At 49.1% G+C, this 24697-nt stretch overlaps 1 protein-coding gene across 1 annotated transcript; it reads left to right on the forward strand.

The window, feature by feature from the left end:
• Positions 1-711: 711 nt before the first annotated feature.
• On the forward strand, positions 712-17028 carry SCNN1D (sodium channel epithelial 1 subunit delta). Its single transcript, XM_027728656.2, has 13 exons — positions 712-912; positions 7370-7701; positions 8520-8766; positions 10162-10355; positions 10489-10592; positions 11038-11201; positions 11977-12075; positions 12641-12758; positions 13429-13507; positions 14087-14144; positions 14939-14994; positions 15294-15369; positions 15619-17028. The coding sequence occupies exons 2-13, from the start codon at positions 7385-7387 to the stop codon at positions 16030-16032; spliced, it is 1926 nt and encodes a 641-aa protein (XP_027584457.1). The 5' UTR covers positions 712-912; positions 7370-7384; the 3' UTR covers positions 16033-17028.
• The last annotated feature ends 7669 nt before the right edge of the window (positions 17029-24697 follow it).

Below are 24697 nucleotides of genomic sequence, written 5' to 3' on the forward strand. Positions count from 1 at the left end.
TTTGGCCACACTTCCCTGATGGTTCACCTGCAATTCAGGGAATTATCACTGTGCCCTTCTGAGTTTTTAAGTTGTTTTTTTTTTTTTGGGTATAGAACCGTTCGTTCGCAATTCCCGACTCCAGGCACCGACAGAGCCGTTCTGCGAGAAGGTGGAGAAATCCTTCCGAGGTTTGCCGATGGAAAAATCCAGGATTGCAGGTGAATTTAGCCCCAAAAAAGCATCCCTTTGGAGAGGCCTGGCAGCTGACACAGCCACTTATGTAATAGGCAGTTTCAATTACTGATTCGCTAATGACTGTTTTGCCCTTGCGCAGTTTGGTCCCGGTTTCTTCATTCCCTCCTTCCTCGCTGCCACGCTGTGCTGCCTCTTCCTCTTGTTGACATCTGCTCCAGTTCCCAATAGGAAAAGCTGAAGTTACTGGCTTGATTGTCCCCAGGGAATTGCTGCCCAGCACTGGGAGCCAGGAGGAGCCCTGCTTGCCCCGTTGCCAGAGGACAGGAACCACAAGAACTGGCTGCCTCGTTTCCCAGGAGCTCGGAAAACTGCTTGGGGAAGATTTTGGCCTCGTTTGTGACGGAGTGATGGTATCTGTGAGTCCAGGATGGTTGCATCTTGCATGTCCACAGAGCAAGAAGGCTTTGCTGGCGTTCTCCAACCTCTGCCAGTCCTAATTGCCTCAGCATTCCTACAGATCCTGCCTCTGAGCTGGAGGAGGATCAAAAAAACCAGCCAGCAGGGTCTCAGCAGCCTGAGAGTCTCTGAGGGGTGACAGGTCTGAAGTGGGGGCACGGCATCCATGAAGACCCGTGACTAAAGAAAGGAGCCCAGAGAAGAGGAAGAGAAAGAAAGAAGCAGGGGTGTTATCCCAGAGGGATGACAGGAGCAGCCCCAGCCATCTTACTCAGGAAGGTGAGTGAGTGGAAATGAATGCTTGGTCATCCCGGGAGCCAGCAGGGCTTTGCTGCTGAGCCTGGATTTTAACCCTCTGCTGGAGGCTGGACCAAGGGCAGGGCTGACGTGGGGCCTCTGCAGAGCAGGGCTGTAATTAAGGAATATTCCAGTGGCTGGTGAGTAGCAGAACGTGCATGTGCTCATTGCTGGGACTGCTGGGCTTCCTAGGCATGTGTTGGAGAGGTTTAGTCTTCCTAACTCAGGCACTGCTGGGGCTAAAACCATGGCACAGGGAGCCCAGCACAGGTTAAGGAGTGTTTACCTACTGCCTGGAGCAGGTTTGGCAGCATTTGGAGCTGCTTTGGCAAAGGGACATGGAGATGACACCAATGCTGTCCTGTTTCTGCAGGCACAGCTCGGTGGAGTTTCCAGACAGAGAGCCCTCAGCCACGGCTCAGAGCATCACACAGGCAAAGCAATTAATAGCAGGATTCCTAGCAGGAATTTTGGTGAGCAGAGCTCCACACAGCTCCCAGGAGATGAGTAAAGCACCTGAAAACCAGAGTCAGAGTTGGGGAGCATTTAGGGCAGGATCAGAAGGAGACATGAAGCAACGTTTGGAAGCTCTCCAGGGCAGGGACTGCCTTTGTTCTGCCTCTTGAATAGACTTGAATTCTGGTTTGGAAAAGATGACAAAGTGGTTTTGGATAGTAAGAACTGGGGGGGAAATGGAAGAGGCAGAGCCTGCTGCCTGCCAGTTCAAGCCCGTGCACAGCAGAGCCAACCAGCAAATGCAAAGAGGGATCACTGGGAGGCTCCTTTTTCCCTCGTTGCCCACAGAAGTTTGTCTGCCTTGGAGTGGGAGGAGGAGCAGACTGGCTTGTCCAGTGGCCGTGAAGAAAGGGCTGTGAGGGAGGTCCCACCAAACCAGAGCCGGGCAGCGCTGATTTCAGAGAGATTTCAGAGAGGAAAACCAGGCTGCTGCCCTGTGGGATGAGAGAAAATGTGGGAGGAAGGTTTTGAGGGAGTAACCTGGAGCATTCCAGGAGGATAGAGGCCATTCATGCAGGAAACAAGCAAGATTTGCTAAAAAATCGAGATGAAACCATAGATCTGCAGAGCCACTGGAGGCAGGAGGGTGCAGGATCTGCTCCATGTCCCTTCCTCTGCTGGAGGAAGTGGGGGCCAAGGGCTGCTTTTCTCAGCTCACAGGCTGAAGAACCACCTAGAGGAAAAAAGGGAATCTCTGGAAGAACAGAGGTGAGCTGAGGGATAAGAGAAAGTAATGAAACACTTGAGCGTGAGAGAGCACGAGAACATGGAACAAATGCACCCAGGGAGAAAGTTAATCCCAAGGACACTCGGGGTGGTTTGTGGACAGCAAATTACAGGGAGCCTGCAGTGTGGTGTGGCCCAGGGAAAGCTGCTGGAAGGGGGGATTTCATGGCTCACTTCAGTTTGCTCCTTTGCTTTGGGCCTCTCAGTGCAATCAGTATTCAGCCAGCTGGGAAAGTCTGCAGGAAGGAGAAGCCGAAGTGAGCTCTGGTGGGATCTGCATCCCCCTCTCCACCTCCCTGCAACCCCGAGGTCTCACAGGCCCACGGACACTGAGGCGCCTCATTTTGGACATTTACAACGACCAAATATTAAAATTTGGACCAAATATGAACATTTGAGCTCTAGAGCTCCAGGCACAGCAAGGAGGACGCTGGAGATCATCACTGACCTTCTCCAGTTTAATCTCTGACTCTTTCCCTCAAGCCCCTACAGGGAGCAAAATGTTTTTCACGTGCACCAGCTGTGAGGAACTATTCAAGGATAAAACAACTGACCATTAGATTTCCCTCATTGCCTGAGTCCATTCCCCCAAGGAACATTAGTTCAGTGAGTAACTTTTGCCCCTGTGAAGTGGCTCAAGTCTCCTCTCTGCCTGCAGGACACTCTGGGCCTCTCCTCTTGCTCTGGGCTGTGCTGGTGTGAGACAGGCACAGATTCAAGAGCATCTTTGTACACTCTGTTATTCATTTGGGTTTTAGCAGTCTGTCAAATAGGTGGAAATCATATTATCATCCATCTAAGCTTATATAATATATAGAATAATAAGGACTAGTAGAGAGGCAGGGGCCAAGGGTGGATTTTGGACAGTCCTTACAACGTGTGAAAGCCACGGATAAGCTCACAAGCAAAATGACAGAAATTCCTTATTTTCTTTGCCTTTGTGAATTAAATGGGGATGATTCCATTAATACCAACAGGAGCATCAATATTCCATTAATAATATCCAACCTTCAATTAACTGGAATAGCAATATGCCATTAATACCAATATGCCATTAATACCAATATCCCATTAATACCAATATTCCATTAATACCAATATGCCATTAATATCCACAATTAAATTAATACCAACCATTAAAAAAACCCCAGTGTGGGAAGCATCTTTCTGTGTGTAACATGTCCAGAGGGTGTTTTCAACCAGTGACATTTTGCTGCTGCTGCACAGGACATACAATGAACTTACTCCTTCCCTTCCCTCCCTCCACTACTCCAAGCAGTAATGAACATTTTCTGCCTTACTCAGAATAATTAGAGCCCAGCCTTTGTGCAAGCCCAAAGGACTTTCTCAGGGCTGTTATCTCCATAATCTGTATTTTGAAAGAAACGCCGAGTTTTTAAGCAGAGAAAGACTTTCCCCCCCCCTTTCTCCTCCCAGTTGGGGCTCCAGGATGGCAGAGGAGCAGGTGCCAGCAGAGCTGGTGTCTTGCTGGAGGGAAAATGTCCTCTGCTCATCCAGTTCTTCCCCGTTTCCTGCAGGAAAAAGCCCTGGCTGGCTCAGAAAGGGGTTGTTGTGATGTGTTGCCAGAGAATCTCTGCACCAGGGCCTGCAGCCATAATGAGGCAACAGAAGTTGTCCTGTGTCTGTTGGTTGTGCAAGAATCTCATTGTCAAGGATTTATTGTTGCCATTTTCTATTGCACAAGAGAAAATGAGGAGAGAAGGAAGGGTGGGGGACGAAGGCATGGACGTGACAGAATTAGGTTTGCAGTGTCCTGAGTTGTTTTTTTTTTAATGAGAATTTAAATAATTACTTCATCAGCCAGTGACAAGTGACTGTAGCTGTTCATTCAGGAGCCAACTGCCTTTCTTTTTCAATCAAAAGTGTCATTTTTACACTTCAAAATAACTGGCTTTTTCTAAAATCTAAACCATGTTCCATATAAGTTTTGTGGCATTTCCTGTTAATACCAAAGATAAAGGGGGTAGAACCCAGTAAAAACAGCTGGTTAAGGATTCACATCTTTCAGAATAATCATTTCAAAATTTGAGATGAACATTCTACGTGCTTTGGTTTTCTAAAACAACACCATCCTTGTCCCTTTTGCTGATTTGGGATATTTTTTGTGACTGATGGTCTCTGGCATCTTTCTGGATCTTTAGTTTAAGCTCCTGAGTGAATCTACGTTGTCCAAAGTGTAAATAGGATTGAAATCAGCCCAAATCAGAAGAGTGTGTTTCCCTTCATCTTTGTCCTCTCTCTCCCTTCTCTTTGAATCCAATTTCACAAGGAATTCCAGTCGTATTTCACAACTTCCAGCGTGAGGGAAAATCCAGTTGTAGACAGATTTGGACGGCAGGCAGGAGCTCTGCTGGGCTGATTTGGGGCTCTAAACATTCCTTTTATCCAGAGTATTAATATTTCCTTATCACAAGCTTCTCACAAACCCCTTGCAGAGCTGTTTTCCTTGCAGGCAGGTGTTGGAATTAATCATGCAAACAATCCAAGGCTCTTGTGTTTGAGCTCTCCCAGAGTCCTGAATCCACTTCTGCGAGTCTTAGCTGAGCAGTGTTCCCAAACCAGGCTGCTCTGACTGAAATTATCCTGGGGGATTTAGTCTGTTCCCACGGAATAAACGGAATTTCCGAGCGGGGATGGGAGAGCCCCCGAGGGCTGAGCAGTGTTCTTGGAGAAGCAGGAAGGAATCCATGGCCACGTGTGCCTTGGGCTGAGTGGGTGATCACTTCGATTACACTCAGGTATGTGATTCCTCAAGCACACCTGTGGAAACCTTTAATGGCTCCCAATTACCCCTTGGCATCGGGCAAGGCTCCGGAAACCATGGAGAGAAGGCAGAAAGCTACTTCCTTGCTGGGAAAGTCCAGAGTGGAAAGAACCTGGTGGTTATTTCCCCTGGATATTTGTAGGAATTAAGGCCACAGAGCCATTCTAATAATTGGGGAGAGGGGGAATAAAACCAAGATGAACACACCACCAGCACTCAAACCAACCTTAACTCGAGCGTAACCTTCGTGTTAACTTGTTTGTCCAGTTCATTCACTTCCTATTATTCCCTGGATCATGCTTTGAATAATTTCCATGATCTGTTTCTTAAGTCCTGCCCCTTTTGATGTCATCAATTTGATCCATATAGGCTGGACAGCTCCCAATGTGTCTTCACTTAGAAATCGGGGAGCTTTGGACCAGGACTCCTCTTCCTCTGCTCAGGAAAAAGCCCAGGGCTGAGTTTAGTGGCTTCTCTAAACACTCAAAGATAGAATTTCTGCCAAGGTACAGTGGGGGGGTTGTGATTTGCTTGTTTTCCTGTGTATTTCTGTGTATCTGTGCTGGATCTGTGGCTGTGGATACCTCTGCACGTGGTTAATTATTTGCCTCCACGACATTAATTAATCTGTGTTTGCTGTGTCGACCATTGAGTTGCTGTGAGGATCCAGGAGCATATTTTTGTTTGCCACTGATTTCTTATAACCTGCAGCCTTTTCCAGGCACTTCCCACAGGCAGCTGGTTTTGTTAAATCCCATTTGTTGTGTTTAATAAATTAGTGGTGGGCTAATTTAGTGGTGGAGAGAATTGTGCTGCTGCCCGTACACACGTGTGTTCCGAAAGATTCCCTCTGGGTTCTTTTGCATTATCATATGGGGCTTTTTTTCATTCCAGTTATTTTAAGAATGCAGATTTGATTGGGCTGAACTAGCCATGGCTTTAAAAGCCCAGGCAGAAGGTCTGAAAACTGTGGGCTGTCTCTGAAAGCCAGGGTTTGACTCTTCAGAGCTGGATTTTTTTTTAGATTCGAAATTATACATCAAACCCCATGTTTGATAGATTCTTTTAGCATTCACTTAGGGTAACTATGGCCTTTTACTCTGCTTTTTCTCATGAGAGCAAGGCTGAGTAGTGAGATGGACGAGGAGTCTGAGCTTTCATCTCATCACAACAATTCTCCAGTTATTTGTGCCCTCCTTGTCTTCAGACTCTGTTCCTGTGTTTTTAAGGTTTTTATTTGGAGCTAAGGTTGGAGCAAAGTGTTGTCCTCAGTAAACTTCTGTTAATAGCATAATAGGCAGGTGATTCACAGAGTGCTGTAATGTTGGGAACTCACACCTTACAGGACCTGCTGTCATGTTCAGCCAGTGGAAGTCTGTCACCAGTGTCCCCAGCTGGCACTGGAACCCATGGAGGTGCCCTCAGACTAAAACTTGGGAGCAGAAATAATGTTCAACACAAAGGCTGAAATTCTCTGCAGTAGCACAGGAGATGTTTTACTTACTGGGACAAAGGAAAGGTGCATTTGGATCTCTAGTTCTGCCGCTCTTCTGGGTGATTTTCAATTTCTGTGCTTCCTTTTCCCTCCTGTAAAATAGAGAGAAGATTTTTAGATGCCTGGAAGAAGCTACTTATGAAAGAGAGAAGTGGCAAAATAGCTGTTAATAGCACTAATTAATATTTTGGTGGTCTTCAGAAACAACCCCAGAGCATTTTATTTTAAATAGCATCTGCCATGCTTTGCCCACATCCTGATTTGGTTCATCCCCTCTGTGGTTTCAGCTGAGGTGGTGTTTTTCTCCGCTTTCTTTCCTAAGTACCTGAGTCTGAACTCTGAACTACTCTGGTTCATCTTGGAAGAGATTTCAGGGGTGGCAGAAATGAATCCTGATTATTCTGCAGGATGAGTGATCACACACAGGGCAAAAAACGAGAACCAGATTCTAATCTGCCCCTTTTCTCACTTGAAAAGTGGGTTTATCCCAATTCCTTGACACGAGGATGAAGGCACGTGGCTGGTTCTGAGCCAGGCCCACAATATTCCACTCATGGCAATGAACTGCAGATCTGTGTGAACACACAGTGGGATGACACTTCAAAATTAAATATTGGTTCTTAGAAAGAAGAAAACAACCCACCCTTTGGCTGCAGACTCCTGAGCAGGGTGTGCATTAGTCACCTTGGCTTTGCATGTCCACCCTGACAGAGAAGTCATTTGTCAGTGTGGTCAAACACCTCCATTTCTTCACCAGCAGCACACAGAGGGCTTGACCTCTTTGCTAATTCCTGGTGTCTCTGCCCACACTTACTGCTGGATTTTTCCAACAGCAAACTCCCTGTTTGGAAGAATCCACAGATGGGTTGTTGATTTTATTTTTTTTGGGGGGGGGGGTGTGTTTTCTTCTTTCACAGAAAGACACGTAGAGGATGGAGCAGGGAGCGGCGAGGGAAGAAGGCAAGGAGGAAGGTTTGATCGAGTTCTATGACTCCTTCAAGGACATGTTTGAGTTCTTCTGCAAGAACACGACCATCCACGGCACCATCCGCCTCGTGTGCTCCGGCAGCAACAGGATGAAAACGGCCTTCTGGACCCTGCTCCTCCTGGCCAGCTTTGGGATGCTCTACTGGCAGTTTGCCCTCATGTTCAGCCAGTACTGGGCCTACCCCGTGGTCCTGACCATGTCCATGCACTCGGAGCCCAAGATGTTCCCAGCAATCACCATCTGCAACCTGGATCCCTACAGGTATCCCGGGCTTTCCTCGGGGCGGTCAGAAAGGGTCAGGGACCCCCAAACTGCATCCCAGGGGGGAGAGGGAGAGCTCTGCCTCACTCAGGGGTGGTGGAAAGGGATTGTTGTTGTTTCCAAACTGGTTTCCAGATAAGATCTTGTCGGGAATTGTGCAAGAGCCGGATAAGATCGTGTTGGGAATTGTGTAGCAGTTAATTCCATCCGCTGACTCAGGATAGAGGGAACTCTGCCTCGCTGGGAGCTGCTGGCTGATGTTGTGCTCTGATAAAAACAGCCTTTCCCTGAAAAACTGTGGCTGCTGTGCCTGTTCCTTCCTAACTAAACTCCTGATGCCTGGAATAACGTGTGTCCAAGCTGAGTCTCCTCATTTTTCACTCCACAGAAATGGAAAGAATAGAGTAAATAAGGCAAAAGTACAATTTGTGTGGAAGTCTGTGTGGCCCTGCTTGTCAGGCTCACACAGCAGTGGCCAAGTTATCAAGAAGTTTCACATTACAGAGTGAAGGAATTATGTAATTTCCTTGGAATAATTAGCTAGGTGGCTGACAGGAAGGCCAGCTTGTGCAGCTCAAGTTCTGAGCTTTGCAGTGGAGGATGCAACAACTGGAAATTCAGCTCCTGGAGCTCCTGATAAATTAATTTATTGGTGTGCTAAGCAAAGGCACCATAACTGCTGGATATTCTCACACACATCAAGCTCTGCAGGGACCAGAGCAGCCCTTCCAGAGGTGCTGAGAGCACATAAAATACAGTGCTTTTGTCTAAGGGAAATGTGAATATTCACAAAGAGCTGCTAACTGTGCTCCTGGCAGGTTTGAGCTGGTCAGTGAGCACTTGGTGCAGCTGGATCGCATGGCAGAGGAATCCATCACCTTCCTGTATGGCATCAACACCTCAGCCAGGTTATTCCACATGAATGATGGGAATATCCGTGTCAAGGACTTGTCCAGCATGGGCAACCTCAGCAGGTCGAGCTTCAAGCTGAGCCAAAACTTCTCCCTCCTGAGAACGACTGACCTGAGGTCAGGGAAGAGACATTCCAGCGTGGGCTTCAGGCTGGTGAGTGTGTCCTCCTCGAGGCTAAACCTGGCTCCAGGCACAGACAGCAAGGACCTGCTGCTCCCCCAGGGACAGGGGGAGAGGGGGGAGGCCTCCAGCAGGGCAGGATGGGGGCCCACCCCAAAAAAAGTGAGGAAAAACAAGCAGGGAAAACTCACAGGGGGTGTCCAGGTCCAGCCAAGAGTCCAGCTCAGCAGGGAAGTTCCTGGTGGTGAGGCAGGTTTAAACTCAGGATGTGAAATTTAGGCATCAACAGGGTCCCTGGTGGGGCAGGAGCCCAGCAAAGCCCTGCACCACAACCTAAGAGAGGTTAAACTCTGCCTCAAGCCAGGTTTAAATAGACCCAGGGGCAGAGGGGGTGGGTGGAAGCCCCAGGTGAGGCTTTTCAGGGCCATTAAAGGTCTCACAAGGCACATTCAAAAATAAAAAAAAGAGTGAAAAAATCGTTTCAGACAGATTGGAGGATGGGGTTTTTTTCCCCTGCCTCAGTTTATCCATCCCAGCCTCAGTCCATCCCTGTCCATCAATTTGTGCTGATTGTGAGGGTTGTTGTGAAGTGAAAAAACAGCAACATCAGTGAATTGACCCAGCCCAGCTTGACAGGGAATGGCAGGAACAGGCTGTGGGAATCACTGCACCCCTTTCTAAAAGTACACAAAAGTACAGACTTGCAAAAATAGAGGTTTAGCAGGTGATCCTAGAAATAACAGAGCAGGATCCCTCAGTTCTCAGTGCTGTGCTACTGGAAATGCTGCAGATAAAACAAAATACAGCAGTAACAAATCCAGGAGGTGGATAAAATAAATGTGTGTCTGTGGCCTTGGGAGAAAACACAAATCCTTCAGATTCTTCCTATCCAAACCTGGGTTAATGTAGATCCAGGAATAGAAGCTTGGATTGGTGTGGCTGGAAAGACCAGCAGGTTTTGCCTGGTTATTCTCATCCTGCCCTGTGCTGGAGTCCTGCACCAGGCAGACTTTCCCCAGAACCTGTGGGTGTTCCCCTGGCTGAGGCCTGAGTAAGACCAGAGAAAGTGTCCCAGGGCTCTGTTCATGATTCATGGGCTGTAGAGAATTCCCAGCAGCCCTGTCATTCCTTCTCCCAAGGTTCTGGAGTTCAGTTCTCTGCTCCCTCCTCCTGCCTCTTGCCCTGAGCTCACCTGATGCAGCTCCAGGGAGAGAAGCTGCTCACACAACACAAGATGCTTCCAGAGGTTCCTTCCAACCTCAGCCATTCTGGGAGAACTCAAATCATCACAAACTTCACTCTCTGGAAAAAAACCAGAAGTTTCCCTTATCCCTGTATCCAGTATTGCCTCTTCCCTGTGATCTCTGTCACCTTTAAGGTGTCATGTCCTGGCTGTGCTGAATATTTCCTTCCTTTCCCTTCTCCCAGTGTAATGCCACGGGTGGGAATTGCTTCTACAAGACCTATTCCTCGGGGATGGATGCGATCCTTGAGTGGTACAGGTTCCACTACATGAATATCATGTCCCAGCTGCCAGTTATAATCAACATTTCTGACCACGAGGAGCAAATAGAAGACATGGTCTACTCCTGCCAGTACGATGGGGAGCCCTGCAGACCCAGGTGGGGCATAACTGGGATTTCCCTTCCCATATTCCCTCCTGTCCCTGCACACACACGAACAAAACACACCCTATACATCTTATTTATTGTTAAATAATTAATTAAACCCCCTTAACACCTCTCTTCGTTCCAGTGACTATGTCCACTTTCACCACCCTGTCTTTGGGAGCTGCTACACTTTTAACAGCAAGGGGACAGACCCTTTTTGGACAGCTACAAAGCCAGGAATTCCTTATGGTATGTTGTTTGGGTGGGGAAAAGAGCTAAAGTTAATATAATTTGGCCATGGATTAATAAGTCTTCTATTCTGATGTATTCAACCCTCTCTTCTGGTCTGGTGGCACAAATTCTTTGCTTGTGATAAGTCATATCAGCCCTACCTTACAGCAAGCAGAATGTTATCTTTGTTTTCAAACAGAGTGTTATTACAGTCATTATTGCAGTATGTTATATTATTTTGCAGCATATGATGGTATTATTGCAGTATTTTATGGTATTAGGGCAGTTTTGGAACAGGCTGGTGCAATTCTACCTGAGCCCTGTCCAGGTCTCTCAGGACAAAGAATGGCTCTTCTGCCAGCTAAACCAGCAATTTGATCAGTGCTGACAGTTCCAGACGTGCTGGTGGTGTTCTCTGGGCCCAGAGCAGGCTGTGATGAGCTCCCTTCTCCTTGGCTTGCAGGCCTTTCCCTGATCCTGAGGGCGGAGCAGAAGGATCACATCCCGCTGCTGTCCACGGTGGCGGGAGTGAAGGTGATGATCCACAACCACAACCAGACCCCCTTCCTTGAGCACGAAGGCTTTGACATCAGACCAGGCATTGCCACCACCATTGGCATCCAGCAGGTTGGCCACTGGCTCCAGAGCTTTGTTCCTCCTTCTTTTTGTGGAGTTGGGAAGAGCTGGCACCCCCTGACCCACACAACGTGTCCCCTCCTTGCCTCGGTGTATATTTATTTACACAAACCCCTTTTCTCTCTTTGCTGTGCTCAGGCTCCCACGGGTAAACCAAAAATTATTCCAAATGTGGCCTTTTTTTGTGCTCAAACTGGGGCCTGATGTGTTTTACACCGAGGCTTTTGCACCTCTTCAGTCCCATTCCAGCTCTGCACCTGGTGCAATATTGGGATGAGAACTTTTGGAAGTGGTTTGGTTTTTTTGGACAGGAGGAGTTGCTGCCTGTCAGCTGAACCACAATGGCTAAATACTAAATCAGGGGAGATTTGGGTTGGGTATCAGTGAAAGGTTCTTCCCCCAGAGGGTGGTTGGCACTGACCAGGCTCCCCAGGGCAGTGGGCACGGCCCCAAGGCTGCCAGAGCTCCAGGAGGGTTTGGACAACGCTCTGAGGGACAGGGTGGGATTGTTGGGGTGTCTGTGCAGGACCAGGGGTTGGACTGGATGACCTTTGTGTGTCCAGCTCAGGATATTCTGTGATTCTGTGACTGACCACCTGAACTCTCCCACCTCTGCCCTGATACTTTATATTTATAATCAAAGTGTAGCTTTGCTGCTCTTATACCTCCCTGGACATCCTGTGCTGTCCTGCTCCCTGCAGTGAGGTTTGGGTGGTGATGGCTGTGTCCAATTAACGCTGCTAATCACTCTTTTGTGTGTCCACAGGATGAGGTGAATCGCCTGGGTGGCAATTATGGGAAGTGCACAACTAATGGGGATGATGTGGATGTGAAGCTGCTGTACAACAACTCCTACACCCTGCAGGTACCGTGGGAGTGCTGGCTGAGCCCCAGCTGAGCACACACAGCTCATCCCTCCCTCTCCAGAGAGCTCCTCTGAGTCAGCAGCTTCACTGCTGCAGAGAACAGAGGTTCCTGCCCCTCCAAAAGGAGCTCCCAACCAGGGTGTTATCACTTGGAATGTGTTTGACTGAGGGGGGGATAATCAGTGCCAAACACTGGGGCTGTTCCCTCCTTCTGACCTGAGGGAGATCAGGCCAGTCAAAGCTGTCCTGCTGCTCTGGTGGGATGTTCTTGGGCCATCAGGTCTTTATTTGTGTCAGTAGTTGCTCCTGGCTTGAGTTTTTTCTGGCTGTTTAACTCAGATGTTTCTGGGCATAATGAACAAGAGAGCTGGGAAGATTCCGTCTCCCAGAACGTAAAATCAAGGAATGAGAAGTGAAACCCTTCACATCATCGTGGCTGGGTGTCTTTTTGCAGTGACAAAACCTGGACCTTGTCTCCTGAGAGCTGCATCCTCCACGCTGGAGATTTGGGCACCTGAGAATTCCTGGGTTACCTGACCTCTTTTTGCTTTCTTTATTTTCCAGGCTTGTTTGCATTCCTGCTTCCAGCACATCATGGTTCAGAAGTGTGGCTGTGGCTATTACTATTACCCCCTGCCCCCTGGGGCTGAGTACTGTGACTACAACAAGCAGCCTGCCTGGGGTAAGAGCCAGGGACTGCTGGCTTGTCCCCCTTGGAGAAGGGAACACCCTCCTGCAGCACTCCCTGGTTTTGGGACTCCTTGGATCACTCCTGCTTAGATGGACTCATGGAATCACAGAGGGGACCCACAAGGATCATCCAGCCCAGCTCCTGGCCCTGCACAGCACATCCCAACACTCCCACCACGTGCCTGAGAGCGTTGTCCAAATGCTCCCTGAATCCCTGAATCCAGTGGGTGACAGGCACCTGGCTGGGTTATTCATGGATATCGAGCTGGGGATAAAAACTCCTTTATTAAGGACATTCATGGGGGGTCAAACTCCTTCATCTTCTCAGCACTGGTGGCTGTGCTGGTGTGAGAAATACATGGATGAAACTCTTCCCTGGGAGGGTGGGGAGGCTCTGGCACAGCTGTGGCTGCCCCAAATCCCTGGGAGTGTCCAAAGCCAGGTTGGAGCATCCTGGGATAGTGGAAGGTGTCCCTTCCAACCCAAACCTTCTGTGATTCCATGATTCTGAGACAAAGCTTTGAATGAACCCTCCTGGTTTCCTGGTGCCCCCCCCCCTCAGCAGACCCTCACCTGCACTTCCAGGGGGTGAACCTCCTCTGGAACCATTCCAAAGGGAGAGGAAGCATCTGAGAGTGTGTTCCTTCCATTCCTTTCCCCAGGGCACTGCTTTTACCAGCTCTACAACAGGCTCAGAAATCACCACCTGAACTGCTTCGACCAGTGCCCCAAACCCTGCAGGTGGGTCCCAAAAACAGAGCTCAGAAATGCCAGCTTGGAGGGGGAACTGAGTGGAAAATTTCTGCATCAACTGGCTTTTTCTGAGCCACAGAGGTTTCAGTGTGATGTTTGAACCCCAGTGCTGGGAAAGGGAAAAGATGGCATTAGACAAATTAAATAAGAACTTTGTAAGTCCCTGACAGCAAGGAGGGGAAGAAATAGTTTTAATCACACTACAATGTTTTATTAAAGCCCAAGCCAAGCTATTTTGTGTAATTTCTCAACCTTTATCACTTTATTTTCACCTTTTTTATTGGGGGTCAGTTTCAAAATGGAAAGACGTGTTTTAAAGCTAAATATTTTCATTTTGAACGTATCAAAGAAAAGTTACCACCCTTTTGAAACCATTCTAGTTTTCCTCCTGACCTGAACAGTTTTTCAGGCAGCCTCTGGTTTTATTTTCTAAGCTGACTTACAGAGCTTTCTCCAAGGACCTCGAGAGCTTTCCCAGTAACTTCTGCTTTGGGCACTAGTTGGGATTGTTAAACTCCTTGGTGGCAGGAGTCATTGTGATCATAATCTCCTCTTTTATCTCCCCAGGGAATCCCTGTACAAGGTGTCTGCTGGGACAGCAAAGTGGCCATCAGCAAAATCTCAGGTACTGCCCCTGTGAGTTTTGGGGGGATTCTGCCCTTGCTGTGGCTGTTGAACAGTAAAATCAAGGGTGGAAACAATGACTTGGGTGGCAGCAAACAAAGCAAACTGGTCTAAAGCCTGGGAGTGACCTTGTAGTTAAATTAAATAATATAATCCTCGAGTGGTTTGGGTTGGAAGGGACCTTAAGGATCACTTGGTTCCTCCCCCTGCCATGGGAAGGGGCACCTTCCACTAGCCCAGGGTGCTCCAAGCTGCCAGACTCAGATGCTGGAGAGGTTCAGCCAATCCCTGAGCTATCCCAAACTTCCCTGTGACCTTAAGCAACCTCCCTGCCTCAGTTCCCACCTCCAAGGTGGGGTTAATGACTCTGCTCCCAGTGGGAGTTGTGGGGTGACAACTCAGGTGCTGCAGGGCTGCACTGGAGCCTCTGTGAGTCAGCAGGGGACTCTTTCTCATGTTCTGATGGTAAATGACCAGGTCATTCATTCCTGCAGGTGATAATGGGGATATAAAATCAACCTGTGCATTTTAAAAGAGGAAATTATCTGGTGGGGTTGCCCATCAAAGGCAGAATAATGAACCAGAATGTTTTGCACACCTAAAACATCAGCGTGTATTTCCCTGATATTCTGGCAAATGTGGCTGGTGCTTGATAGCTATCACTGTGTGTTATGAATCAGCCAATTACATCATTTTTTAGTATTTTTCATAGTCATTTGATTGCTAAAAATCTACATAGAAAACACAGAAAAGCTCCATAGGCAGGATTGCCACTAACACCCATCTTTGCTGCAGGACTGGGTCCGCCAGGCTCTGAGGCACCAGAATGGATATAATTCCACCAGCAACAGGTTAGTCCCTGTTAAAAACTCTGGATTAACTCTTCATCCTCCCAGAATTTGTAGATGGTAAGGCTGGAAAGGGAGGACCAGAGAAAAAAAACGTGCAGGGTCATCCAATAAACTTCCACCTCTCCTCACGACGCTGTGAGATGTTGACTCCCGGGAGCTTTTTCCGTGTTGAACTCCCTCAGGAGGAAGGTTTGTGGGTGTGGGGACACCTCTCTTGCCTGGGAATCAGCAAGTCAAACCAGCAGGTGAATGCCAGGTGGTGTCCCACCGTTCCTGACTGCTCCCTCTCTCCCATCCAGGAGGGACATTGCCAAGGTGACCATCTTCTACCAGCAGCTCAACTACCAGTCTGTGAACGAGTCCCCTCTGCTCTCAGTAGGTTCCACCCCGTCAGCTCCAAACCCTGTGCCCTGTCATTAGTCTTGGGGTGTCAGGATGGCTGGAGGGAGGGTTATTTACAACTGCCAGCATGGGAATATTCTCCTTAGGGAAGAGACTGAGAGTTTTTTCCCATTTTACACCTAATTCCCTCCCCGGCTGGCAGCACCGAACTGACCTGCTGGCAACGGGCAAAGATTTCCTCTTCCCAGGTTGATAAACACAACCCTCTGACTCTTCCCACAGGAGAACCTGCTGCTGTCCAGCATGGGGAGCCAGTGGAGCCTCTGGTTTGGCTCCTCAGTGCTGTCTGTGGTTGAGATGTTCGAGCTGCTCATCGACACCCTGGTCCTGTCTCTCCTCTTCTGCTACCAAAGGCTCAGGTCCAAGAAGACCCTGAGAGTGGCTCACACTGCCACTGTCCCCAGCGTGAGCCTGGCCCTGGAGAACTACAGAGTTGTGCAGGAAGAGGCTGGGAAAGGGGAGGATTCTGCTCAGGGTCCCCCCTCTGGGGTGGCTGTTGCCGGGGCCAGCAGTGGGGACCTGCACCTTCACCCTCCCTCCAGCAAGGTGGGAATGGCTGAGAGCTGCCCTGAGGTGGTGCTGGGGGGCTTTAGGGACACACAGGACAGCAGTTTGGGAGGGGAACTGAAGAGCTGAGGGGGTGTCTGTGTGCCTGGAGAAGTGGGAGACTGGGAACTCCTCTGCTGCTGCCAGGAAGGTGCCAAACAGAGACATCCTGGATCCATGGCCTGGGAGAGCCTCCACACCTCCCTGAGCCTGGAAATCCTCCTCCAGCTGCTGCAGGTTCCCTGCTAACCCATCCACGTGTCCTGGAGCCAGGGTTAGTGGATCCTGAGGAGCCTCTGGGGAGGGCAGAGCTGCACGTCTGCTCTTGGGACAGTCCTTGAGTTCCCTCACAAAAGCCTGTTCACAACTCCTAATTTATGAACCCCTGTGAGGAAACCAGCCTGTGGCTTCAGGCAGGCCCATCTACATTTCACAGACGTGCTCCAGCCTGGCTGTTCATGGAAAGAATTCCAGTGGAGGCCAAGGATTGCCTGGTCCAGTGGAAGGTGCCCCTGCCCGTGGCAGGGGGCTGGAAGGAGATGAGCTTTGAGGTCCCTTCCAACCCAAACCATTCCACGATTCCATGATTCACATCCAGGGGTGTCACGAGGACGACAGAGCTTGTAACAGGCTCTGATTCCAGCTTGGCTTCCAAAACACCTCCTGTCCTGAGCCTGTTCCTGTTGCATTTTGAGGCCAAGGCACAGGATGCTGCTGCTGAGATGCTTTTAGACTCACCCCAGACGATTTCAAACAAGACTGGCTCTCCCTCAGAGGGCAAAGGAAGAGAAGAAATGGGGTTGATACCTTTTTCAGGTGAAAAAGCATCTGATTTCTGTAGAAGGTTAAACAATGCTGCGTTTTTGTTGCAGTCCATTTATAAACAGAGATGGTTTCATGTTAATATTTGACAGTAACTTATATGTACATAAAATAACACGTTTATTTTTGATGCTGACGTTTGCACAGGAGCATTTTACTCTGTTATAACCTTGTTTGTGACTTTCTGCAGAAAACAAGAGTTATCAAGAAATCCACGAGCTTTGTTTTGTAACTTTTTTTAAAGAATAAAATGCTCTGACTACAGACTGTGACTGAGGGTTTAGTTTGACTTTGTTTTGCCTTCAACTGATATTTGGGGTCCTTGTTGCCTAATTGTTATTTCTGGAAACATCTTCTTCAAAAGGTCCAGAAGCTTAAATTTATAAGGGCCAAATCATGGGAAGAGTTTTGCTTCCAGACAGGGAGGTGGAATCCTCCCAGCCAAGCACCAACATGGTTTTGAAAGCCTCAGTTTTGCTTGATTTGCTTAATACTGGTCTCAGTGTGCTAGAAAAATCACTGCATCTTCTAACATAATTTCCAGAAGGAGCCAAGTTTGGGAGAAAGGATCAAATCCTCTGTCCAAAGGTCCCAGCAGGACCAGAGATCAAGTGGTGACATCTTGTCTCGTGGTCAGATTGGGCACAGGAGGGATGTGGCAACACAGAAGACAGGGATGGGGAAAATCTGCTTCCCACCTGCTGGTGCCACCTTTAGTAGGATCAAATGGTTTCTGTGGGAGCCCAGGAACAGGGATCAGGTGTGGAGGGAGCTCAGCTCACTCTCTGCTGAGGGTGGGGATCAATTTTCAGCTTAGCAGGTTCCTCTTTATTACAGAACATCCCTCAGCCCTGCTGCAGTTGGGAAATCACCTCCCAAATTCTGCATTGGGGTCATCCCTCCGTGCCTGTGATGTCAGTGCTGAAATATGTGAAGCTCTCACACCTGAGCTGGGCTTTTCCAAAAATCGAGGCCCAAAAGGGGGTCAGTTGTGCTCAGAATCACATGAGCACATTTTATTCATATGACATATTCAAATCACATATTTATTCACATGACTGGGAATAAATCCAGTCCCAGCTCCCTGCTCCAGTGCCAGGCTGGGCTCTGCTGGCCCCCAGAGCTTGTTGCTGGAGCAGAACAAGCTGCTGAAGGGCACCAGCAGATAATAACAGCCCTCTGGGACAGCAAAGCCACAGAGTTCAGGTGTCCCAGCGACGGTTCCACGACGAATCTCCCCGTGCAGGAATGGTTTTTATGCTGCAATTCTGGGGGTAATTAGGCCCCAGCATCCCAGCAGTGACATCTTTGCTTCTCCAGCTGCTGCTTGACTGTTCTGAGGCAATTTTGGAGCTACTGAGCTCATTTTTACCTGGGGGTGAACCCACGTAGCCACAGGGGGAGAGATAAGTGAAGGATCCCAGGTATTCAGTGAAGACCTTTAGTCTTTCAGGCAGAGCTCCTGTGGCCCTTGTTTGACACAGGCAAGCAGTGTCACTGTCACCCACAGGCAGCAGGACAGAGAGCTGCTGTCAGGAGCTGATCATGTTGATAAAATCATGAATATATCCCTTGTGAGGTCACCAGTAGAACATTTGTCCTGGCACCACTATAACCCCAGTGACAAGAACCCTCCTGCTGGGGCAAAGTCCTCAGTCCCAGATTTTCCAAGATATTTGAGCATTTAATCCTCATTAACTAAAGGAAAAGAGTCTTTTGGAGAGCTGGGCTTCTGCAGTCACGTTTCAGTCTTGAGTGTGTTTATCCTTGGGAAGTTGTGTGAGGTTTTTTTTAGCCAGGAAATAGGGAGGGGCAGTGGGAGTCAGTAAGAGGGTGGGAGCAAGCCAAGTGTCTCCCAAAACACGTGCTTATAAATTTACTGGAATATCATGCAGCTCTCCTTCCATAAATGCCTTAAAAATGAGTGTAATGCTCCTATTTAACTCCTATTTAACTCCTCCACTGAGTTAATGACTCTACCTGGATTCATTAATTGGGATCTATTTGTCCCTCCAGAGGAAAACAGAATTTATCCCACAATTTCCCTTTCTCCATTTGTTTTCCACGCTGGGCAGGACAGAAATCACAAGGCCAGGCCAGTCTTGTCTTTTCTCCTTCTTATTTTATTTTTTTCTGCCACAGACACACGGGATGGAAGAGCCCAAGGAGGGGGGAAAGGGTGGTCCATGTGCAGAAGGGATATTTCCATGGAGTGCAAGGTCTCCTGGGACAGAGTCAGGATCAAGGATTAACTGATTCAGGAGCTCAGGAGGCACCAGTGGGTGGGTTGGGGCAGGGGGGTGACCTGAGCCCTGTCAACCTTTACCCCAAAGCAGCCTGAAATCCCATCCTCACAAGACAAGAGTCACAGAAACCCAAACCAAAAATGCAGAGCATTCGTGTGGCATTCCAGGCTACTCAGCTGCCACACAGCTCAGCCCGTGGGCTGCAGAGGGAAAGGGAAACAGGTTAAAAGGGGGTTTTCCAGCTCCAGTTAATACAGGCAGCAAGGCAAGAAACCCTACATCAATAAATCAAGCAAAGGAGGAGGAGGGAAGGAGTTTATCTAGATTTTTATTGACAGTGCTTCAAGAGACCATAGAAGAGAAGGGAAAGGAGGAAGGGGGGAAAAAAGGCAGACACCACAGCAACAGTTTTAAAATTGTACAAAGATAATAACATAGAGAATATCTGGTTCCATGGTTACAGTTCAGTACAGGCTGTGTAGGGAAAGGGGGGGGGGATTAAAAAACCTGTTACAAAGTTGTACCGAAAGCAGGCAAGTGAAGGGAGGAGGTTAATAAGGTTACAGCTTTATTTACAGCAAGTGGCACAGCCCCGGGGCCACCAACCACTCTGAGCAGCTCTGGCCTGGCTACAGGACTCCTTTGTCCCTACAGGACTGCTTTGTCCCTGTGCTGTTGGGAGAGGAAGGTTTGGGAGCCCCGGGAAGGGGCTGCCAGGAGGGCGACCCTGCGGAAGGAAAGGCTGGAGCAATTCCCGGGATCCAGCACCCCCAGGGCGGGGAATCCACACCAACACTGCGTGCTGTGGGGTGGGTGGAAGTCAACTGAGAGGTCCACAGAGCCATGGACAACCTGAGGGATGCCACAGGGGTCACCTATGGGAGCAGGAGGACACAGAACCCAAACGTGCTCTGTCCTGGCCCCCGCGGGGAGGAAGGTGCTCAGTGCTGGGTTTGTGGAGAAAATGCTCCTGCGCCAGAAATCCTCTCTGCCCATCCCAACTGCTGCACTGGGAGCACTCGTGGTCCTCCTCATGCCTTGGGAATTCCCTTGGCTCCAACCCTTTGGCTCCTCGTTCCCTCCCCACAACCATTCTCTGCCCTGTCTTCCCTCCAGCACAGCTCAGGACGGGTGTGACCCCAGCCCAAATTCCCAGCAGGGTGCAACCCCAGCCCAAATTCCCAGCAGGCAGACTGCTGTGAGCCCTGTTCCTATGGAAACAGCACTCCTATATCGTGGAATCTCAAAAAAAACCCCACAAAAAACAAGAAACCCACCCCAAAAACGTGTTTGTCCAGAACTCCCCCTCTCCCTTCTGCTGCTCAGTCCCTCCTTCCCACGCCCCCCTCTCCATGTGACAGCACCACACTCACACACACTTCCCAGGGGTGTTTGTCACCAGCTAAGCCACGGTTGAATGTCACCTTTCAGCCTGTTTTGTCTTTGGTTGAAAGCAAGAATGCTCGGGCAGTGAGGGGACACGTGGGCTGGGGACAGCCCAGGGGCCTGGCAGGGACCAGCCACGTCGTGGCCACTGGACAGGGAGTTCATCAGTGCATTTCTTTAGGAGGTCCTGGGGGTTTTTTTCTTGCATAAATAACGGCCAGTTTTGCTGCTCTGAGATGTGACTGATCCAGTTCTTCAAAAAAAATCATCTGTTCAACTCTCTCTTCAAACCTGCAGGATCATCCACTCGATGACCTCAGAGGTCTCTTCCAACCTCAGTGATTTTATTTTACACTCATCACAACCTCAGCTTCTCCTATTTTTATTTTTTTTCTGTTGTTGTTGTTAAAGACATTCTTTAAATGCCTTTAAATTCTTCCAATTCCAGTTTTTCCCCCCTCGCTCCCCACTGCAGGGACCATCTCAGAGCCAGCAAAATTAAAATAACCTGAGGCTTCCCTGGATGAGAGGGAACACAAGAGGGGATCGTTTCAACTTGCCAGCACCCCTGAACTCATCCCACCTGGAATCAGGGACGGGTGTGGCAAGACCCCAAAGATTCAAACCTACCTGTCCAGGCACTTGGTTAAAGGGTTGGGTCAAATAAAAGCGAGGACAGGTAGAGAAATATTCACCCAGATGGTCAAAAACTCAAAGGATGAAGGATCCACGTGATGGTTTGGGCAATGCCTGGCACGTTGCTTTCTAGACAAAGGCAAATCTCCTCGTGTTTATCTGTAGTTGCAACCAAGTCACCGTCAGAGAGAGAAAACAAACCTGCCCTCTTTGAAAAGAAACAAGAGTGGGGGGAAAAAAGAGCAATTCTGGCATTGAAATGTCTCAAAACAACAGAAATCCAGCTGGTTTGGAAGCAGGGAAACAAGAACATACTGGATTTCTGGTTTCCCTGGAGCCTGGTGAGCCGTTTCCTTCGCTGAAAGCAAAATTTTCTGTCCAGCTTCCCCACTCTCCCCTGCAAACTTTGAAAGGCACACACACACACACACCCCCCAAGCCAAAAAATAAAAAAAAAAACAAATCAAAGAAACACAGAAAACATCGAGAAGTGCCTCCTTAGCATGTTTTTTTTTCCTGGAGAACTTAATTTTGTTTTGGAAACTGCAGGATGTACTCGAGTGTTGGGTTTATATTTCGAATTTGAAGCATTTAATGCCTCACGAGCTGTATAATGAAAACAGAAGAGAAAGGGGAGGAAGGGGAGGGGGAAAAGAAAGGAGAATTCTGGGGGGAGGAGGGGAAAAAAGGCAGGTTTTGAAAAATATTCCCTAACAATGCTACAAAAAAAATCCTGACATTAAATACAGACCAACTGTATTGAATAAAAATTGCACTAGTCCTCTGGGCACATCAATAATAAATTAAATACTTAACAATTTCACTGATTAAAAAAGACAGCACAAAACCCATAACAAAAGAACATAAAACCCCCCAATACTGTAATGTAGGAAAAGTGCACAAAGTTGCTTTATACATTGAATCTAAATAAAGTACCAATACATGTTAAATAGATAAATTGTCTTGCAAGACACTGCTTTTTGCATCAGTATTTACATTTTGCTTTAACTTCATGTACTTCAGCAGTGAGTCTGAGCTTCAAAGGACCGAACTGTACATGATTTTTTGGATGTTCCCACGAAATAAAAACGACCCAAAGTGGAAGCCACAGTTCTCCTGGGCTTACAGAAAGGATCAGTTTTGTATTTCTATAACTTCTCCTAAAAAGCTGGGAAAAAAACCCGATTGGGGTGTTTTAAGTCGCTGTACATGTAAAAAAAAAAAAAACCATTGCTGGAATAAAGATCCATGAACAGAGCAAGGACCATGGCAGTGGTGAAACAGTTATTTCACTCTGGAGATCTTTGAGGTACCCTGAAGGATGCCAGCTCGGATTCAGCGTGGGAAGGGCACCACTTGAGGGCACATCAGCACCAAAAAAAACTGTCTGGATCGATGCAGGTCAGTATAAAACAGGAGAGAGCTGGAGAGAGGATTCACTGCAGGGAATCTCTCAGCTCCTACCCCAGAAGCAGAGCGAGCTCGTGGCTGGGTGAGGGTTGTGGAGAGCACTCCAAGTGCTCAGGGGGATGGCAGGATGTCACCCTGAGCACGGCACAGCCCTGAAGGGCACTGCTGGCTTGGGGACAGGCTCAGCACCACTGGCCACCGGCAGCCAAGCCCAGCCCAGGACAGGGAGGGCTGCAAGGCTTTGCTCCCCCGTGATTTCCAGCCTGCAGGTTTGCTCCTGGCCACACTCAGACTGAACTGCAGCACCTCCAGCAGCTGCAGAGCAAAGGGGTGCAGCTGCCAGGGAAGGGAGGGACACACGAGTGAAGGCACCACCCTGCTCGAGGAGGGGAAATAACTGGAACTTGAGGTGGTTTGGGTCAGAAAGAAGCCAAATCCCAATGCAAATGAGTGAAAGATGAAGCTCCTCGAGCATGGAAAGTGGTAACCTCTGGATCCTGCACGAGAAACACAGAGGGAAGAGATGCTACACCTTCCCCCGGGGGGCAGGAGGATGTTTAACCCAGGGCATGGTCAGTGCAAGCTGAGGGGGACCAAGAAGTGGCACTGCCACACACGGGGCATGTCTGCCTGCCTTTGGCATCACTCACCCAGCTCCTGCCTGCAGTGAGCCCTCTCCATCCAGGGGTGACTCCAGAGTCACTCCTGGGAGCTACAGTCAAGTCCCTGCTCCCAGCTGTCCCCTGAACTGGGGATTTACACATTCCCAGCTCCTCTGAAGTGCAGCAAGGATGGCATTTTGTGCCACGCTGCTCTATCCCACACGTGGTCCTGAGTCACTCCTGAGGGTGCCAGAGCTGGGCAGAGGATGAACAGACCAAGGGATCTGCCCTCTGCCAGCTGCAGGGCCTGTCCTACAGCTTTCACTCAGGGAAAAGTTCAGAGGGAGCACTGCCTGCTCCAAGACCACAGGATAGTTTCAGACCAGGCATTGAGCAGCTAAGAAGGGAGAATTTTCATTTTCCAAGACTGCTGGAAGGAGATTGTTCCTTATTTTGGGAAGCATGAAAGGCCCTGGGGGCAGATTTTGCACTGCAGAGCCCCCAGGACCATTCCAGACTCAGACACTGGGATCAGAACCAGGACCATTCCAGATTCAGACACTGGGATCAGAACCAGGACCATTCCAGACTCAGACACTGGGATCAGAACCAGGACCATTCCAGATTCAGACACTGGGATCAGAACCGAGCCCTTGGGACTCATCCCAAAGCTCCAACGGGAATGAGAAAGCAACAGGACAAAGATATGGACCTCCAGATCCAGATTGCACAGCCAGGAAACTGCTCTGGCTGCAGGAAAACTCGGGACAGCACTTTCCTAAGGAAGCAGGGACTGTCCCTTGAACTGAGAGGACCCTACAAGAGACTGAGTGGAGTTTATTGATCCACCTGCAGCTCTGTGGGTGGACACCGAGTGCTGCTGGTTCAGTCTCTGAGGGCACAATTAGAGCAACAGAAACAAAACCTACAAAGGTTTCCCCCCCACCAAGGGGTTTGAGCCACTGAGGGGTGAGCAGAGCAGCAGCCAGGCTGCAAAAACTGTGAAGTCAAACGTGCAGTGGATGAGAAATAAGATGATTTTGTATCACTGCTGATGGAATGCAGGAGGACGGGGAAGTCTGCCTGGGATTCTTGCTTTTCTCGCAAGCTCCTGATCCCCTCAAAATCCCAGGACAATCCATAAGGCACTATGGCCTGACCCCAGAGCCAGCAGCCTCGGTGCCCAGGCAGGGGACTGTCACCCACAAGTCCTGACAAACTCTGATGCCAATTGTGGTTGGGGGACGTTGGGAAGAGGCTCTTCCAGCAGCACAGCTCAGCTCCCAGCCAGAGGACACCAGTGGTACCTGTGCTCTGCCAGCCCTCCCAAGACAGGATGACAGAGCTCCAGCAGCTCTGCAGAGACACAGACCAGCGACACAGCAACAAAGTGCTCTGAGCAGATCCACATTCCCTCACTCCAGCCAAGAATAACACGAGGGAAAGGAAAGGAACACCGAGAAGATTCTGCTGGTCACCAGAACCGGGGAACTCCAGAGCCCCTGGGCCAGCTGCTGAGACGCTCCGGCATGCAGGGGGTGAGCACAGAGGGAACACATGCAAGTGGAATTCTCCTTCCCAGGGGTGCTGTCAGAAAATCTGAGGTGACCAGGACACAAACTGAGCTGAAGTCCAACTGCAGGCGTGGCCGTG

Source organism: Pipra filicauda, unplaced genomic scaffold, assembly GCF_003945595.2.
Source record: "Pipra filicauda isolate LSUMZ 115617 unplaced genomic scaffold, ASM394559v2 scaffold87_size3191425_pilon, whole genome shotgun sequence".
In the NCBI taxonomy this organism is placed as follows: Eukaryota; Metazoa; Chordata; class Aves; order Passeriformes; family Pipridae; genus Pipra; species Pipra filicauda.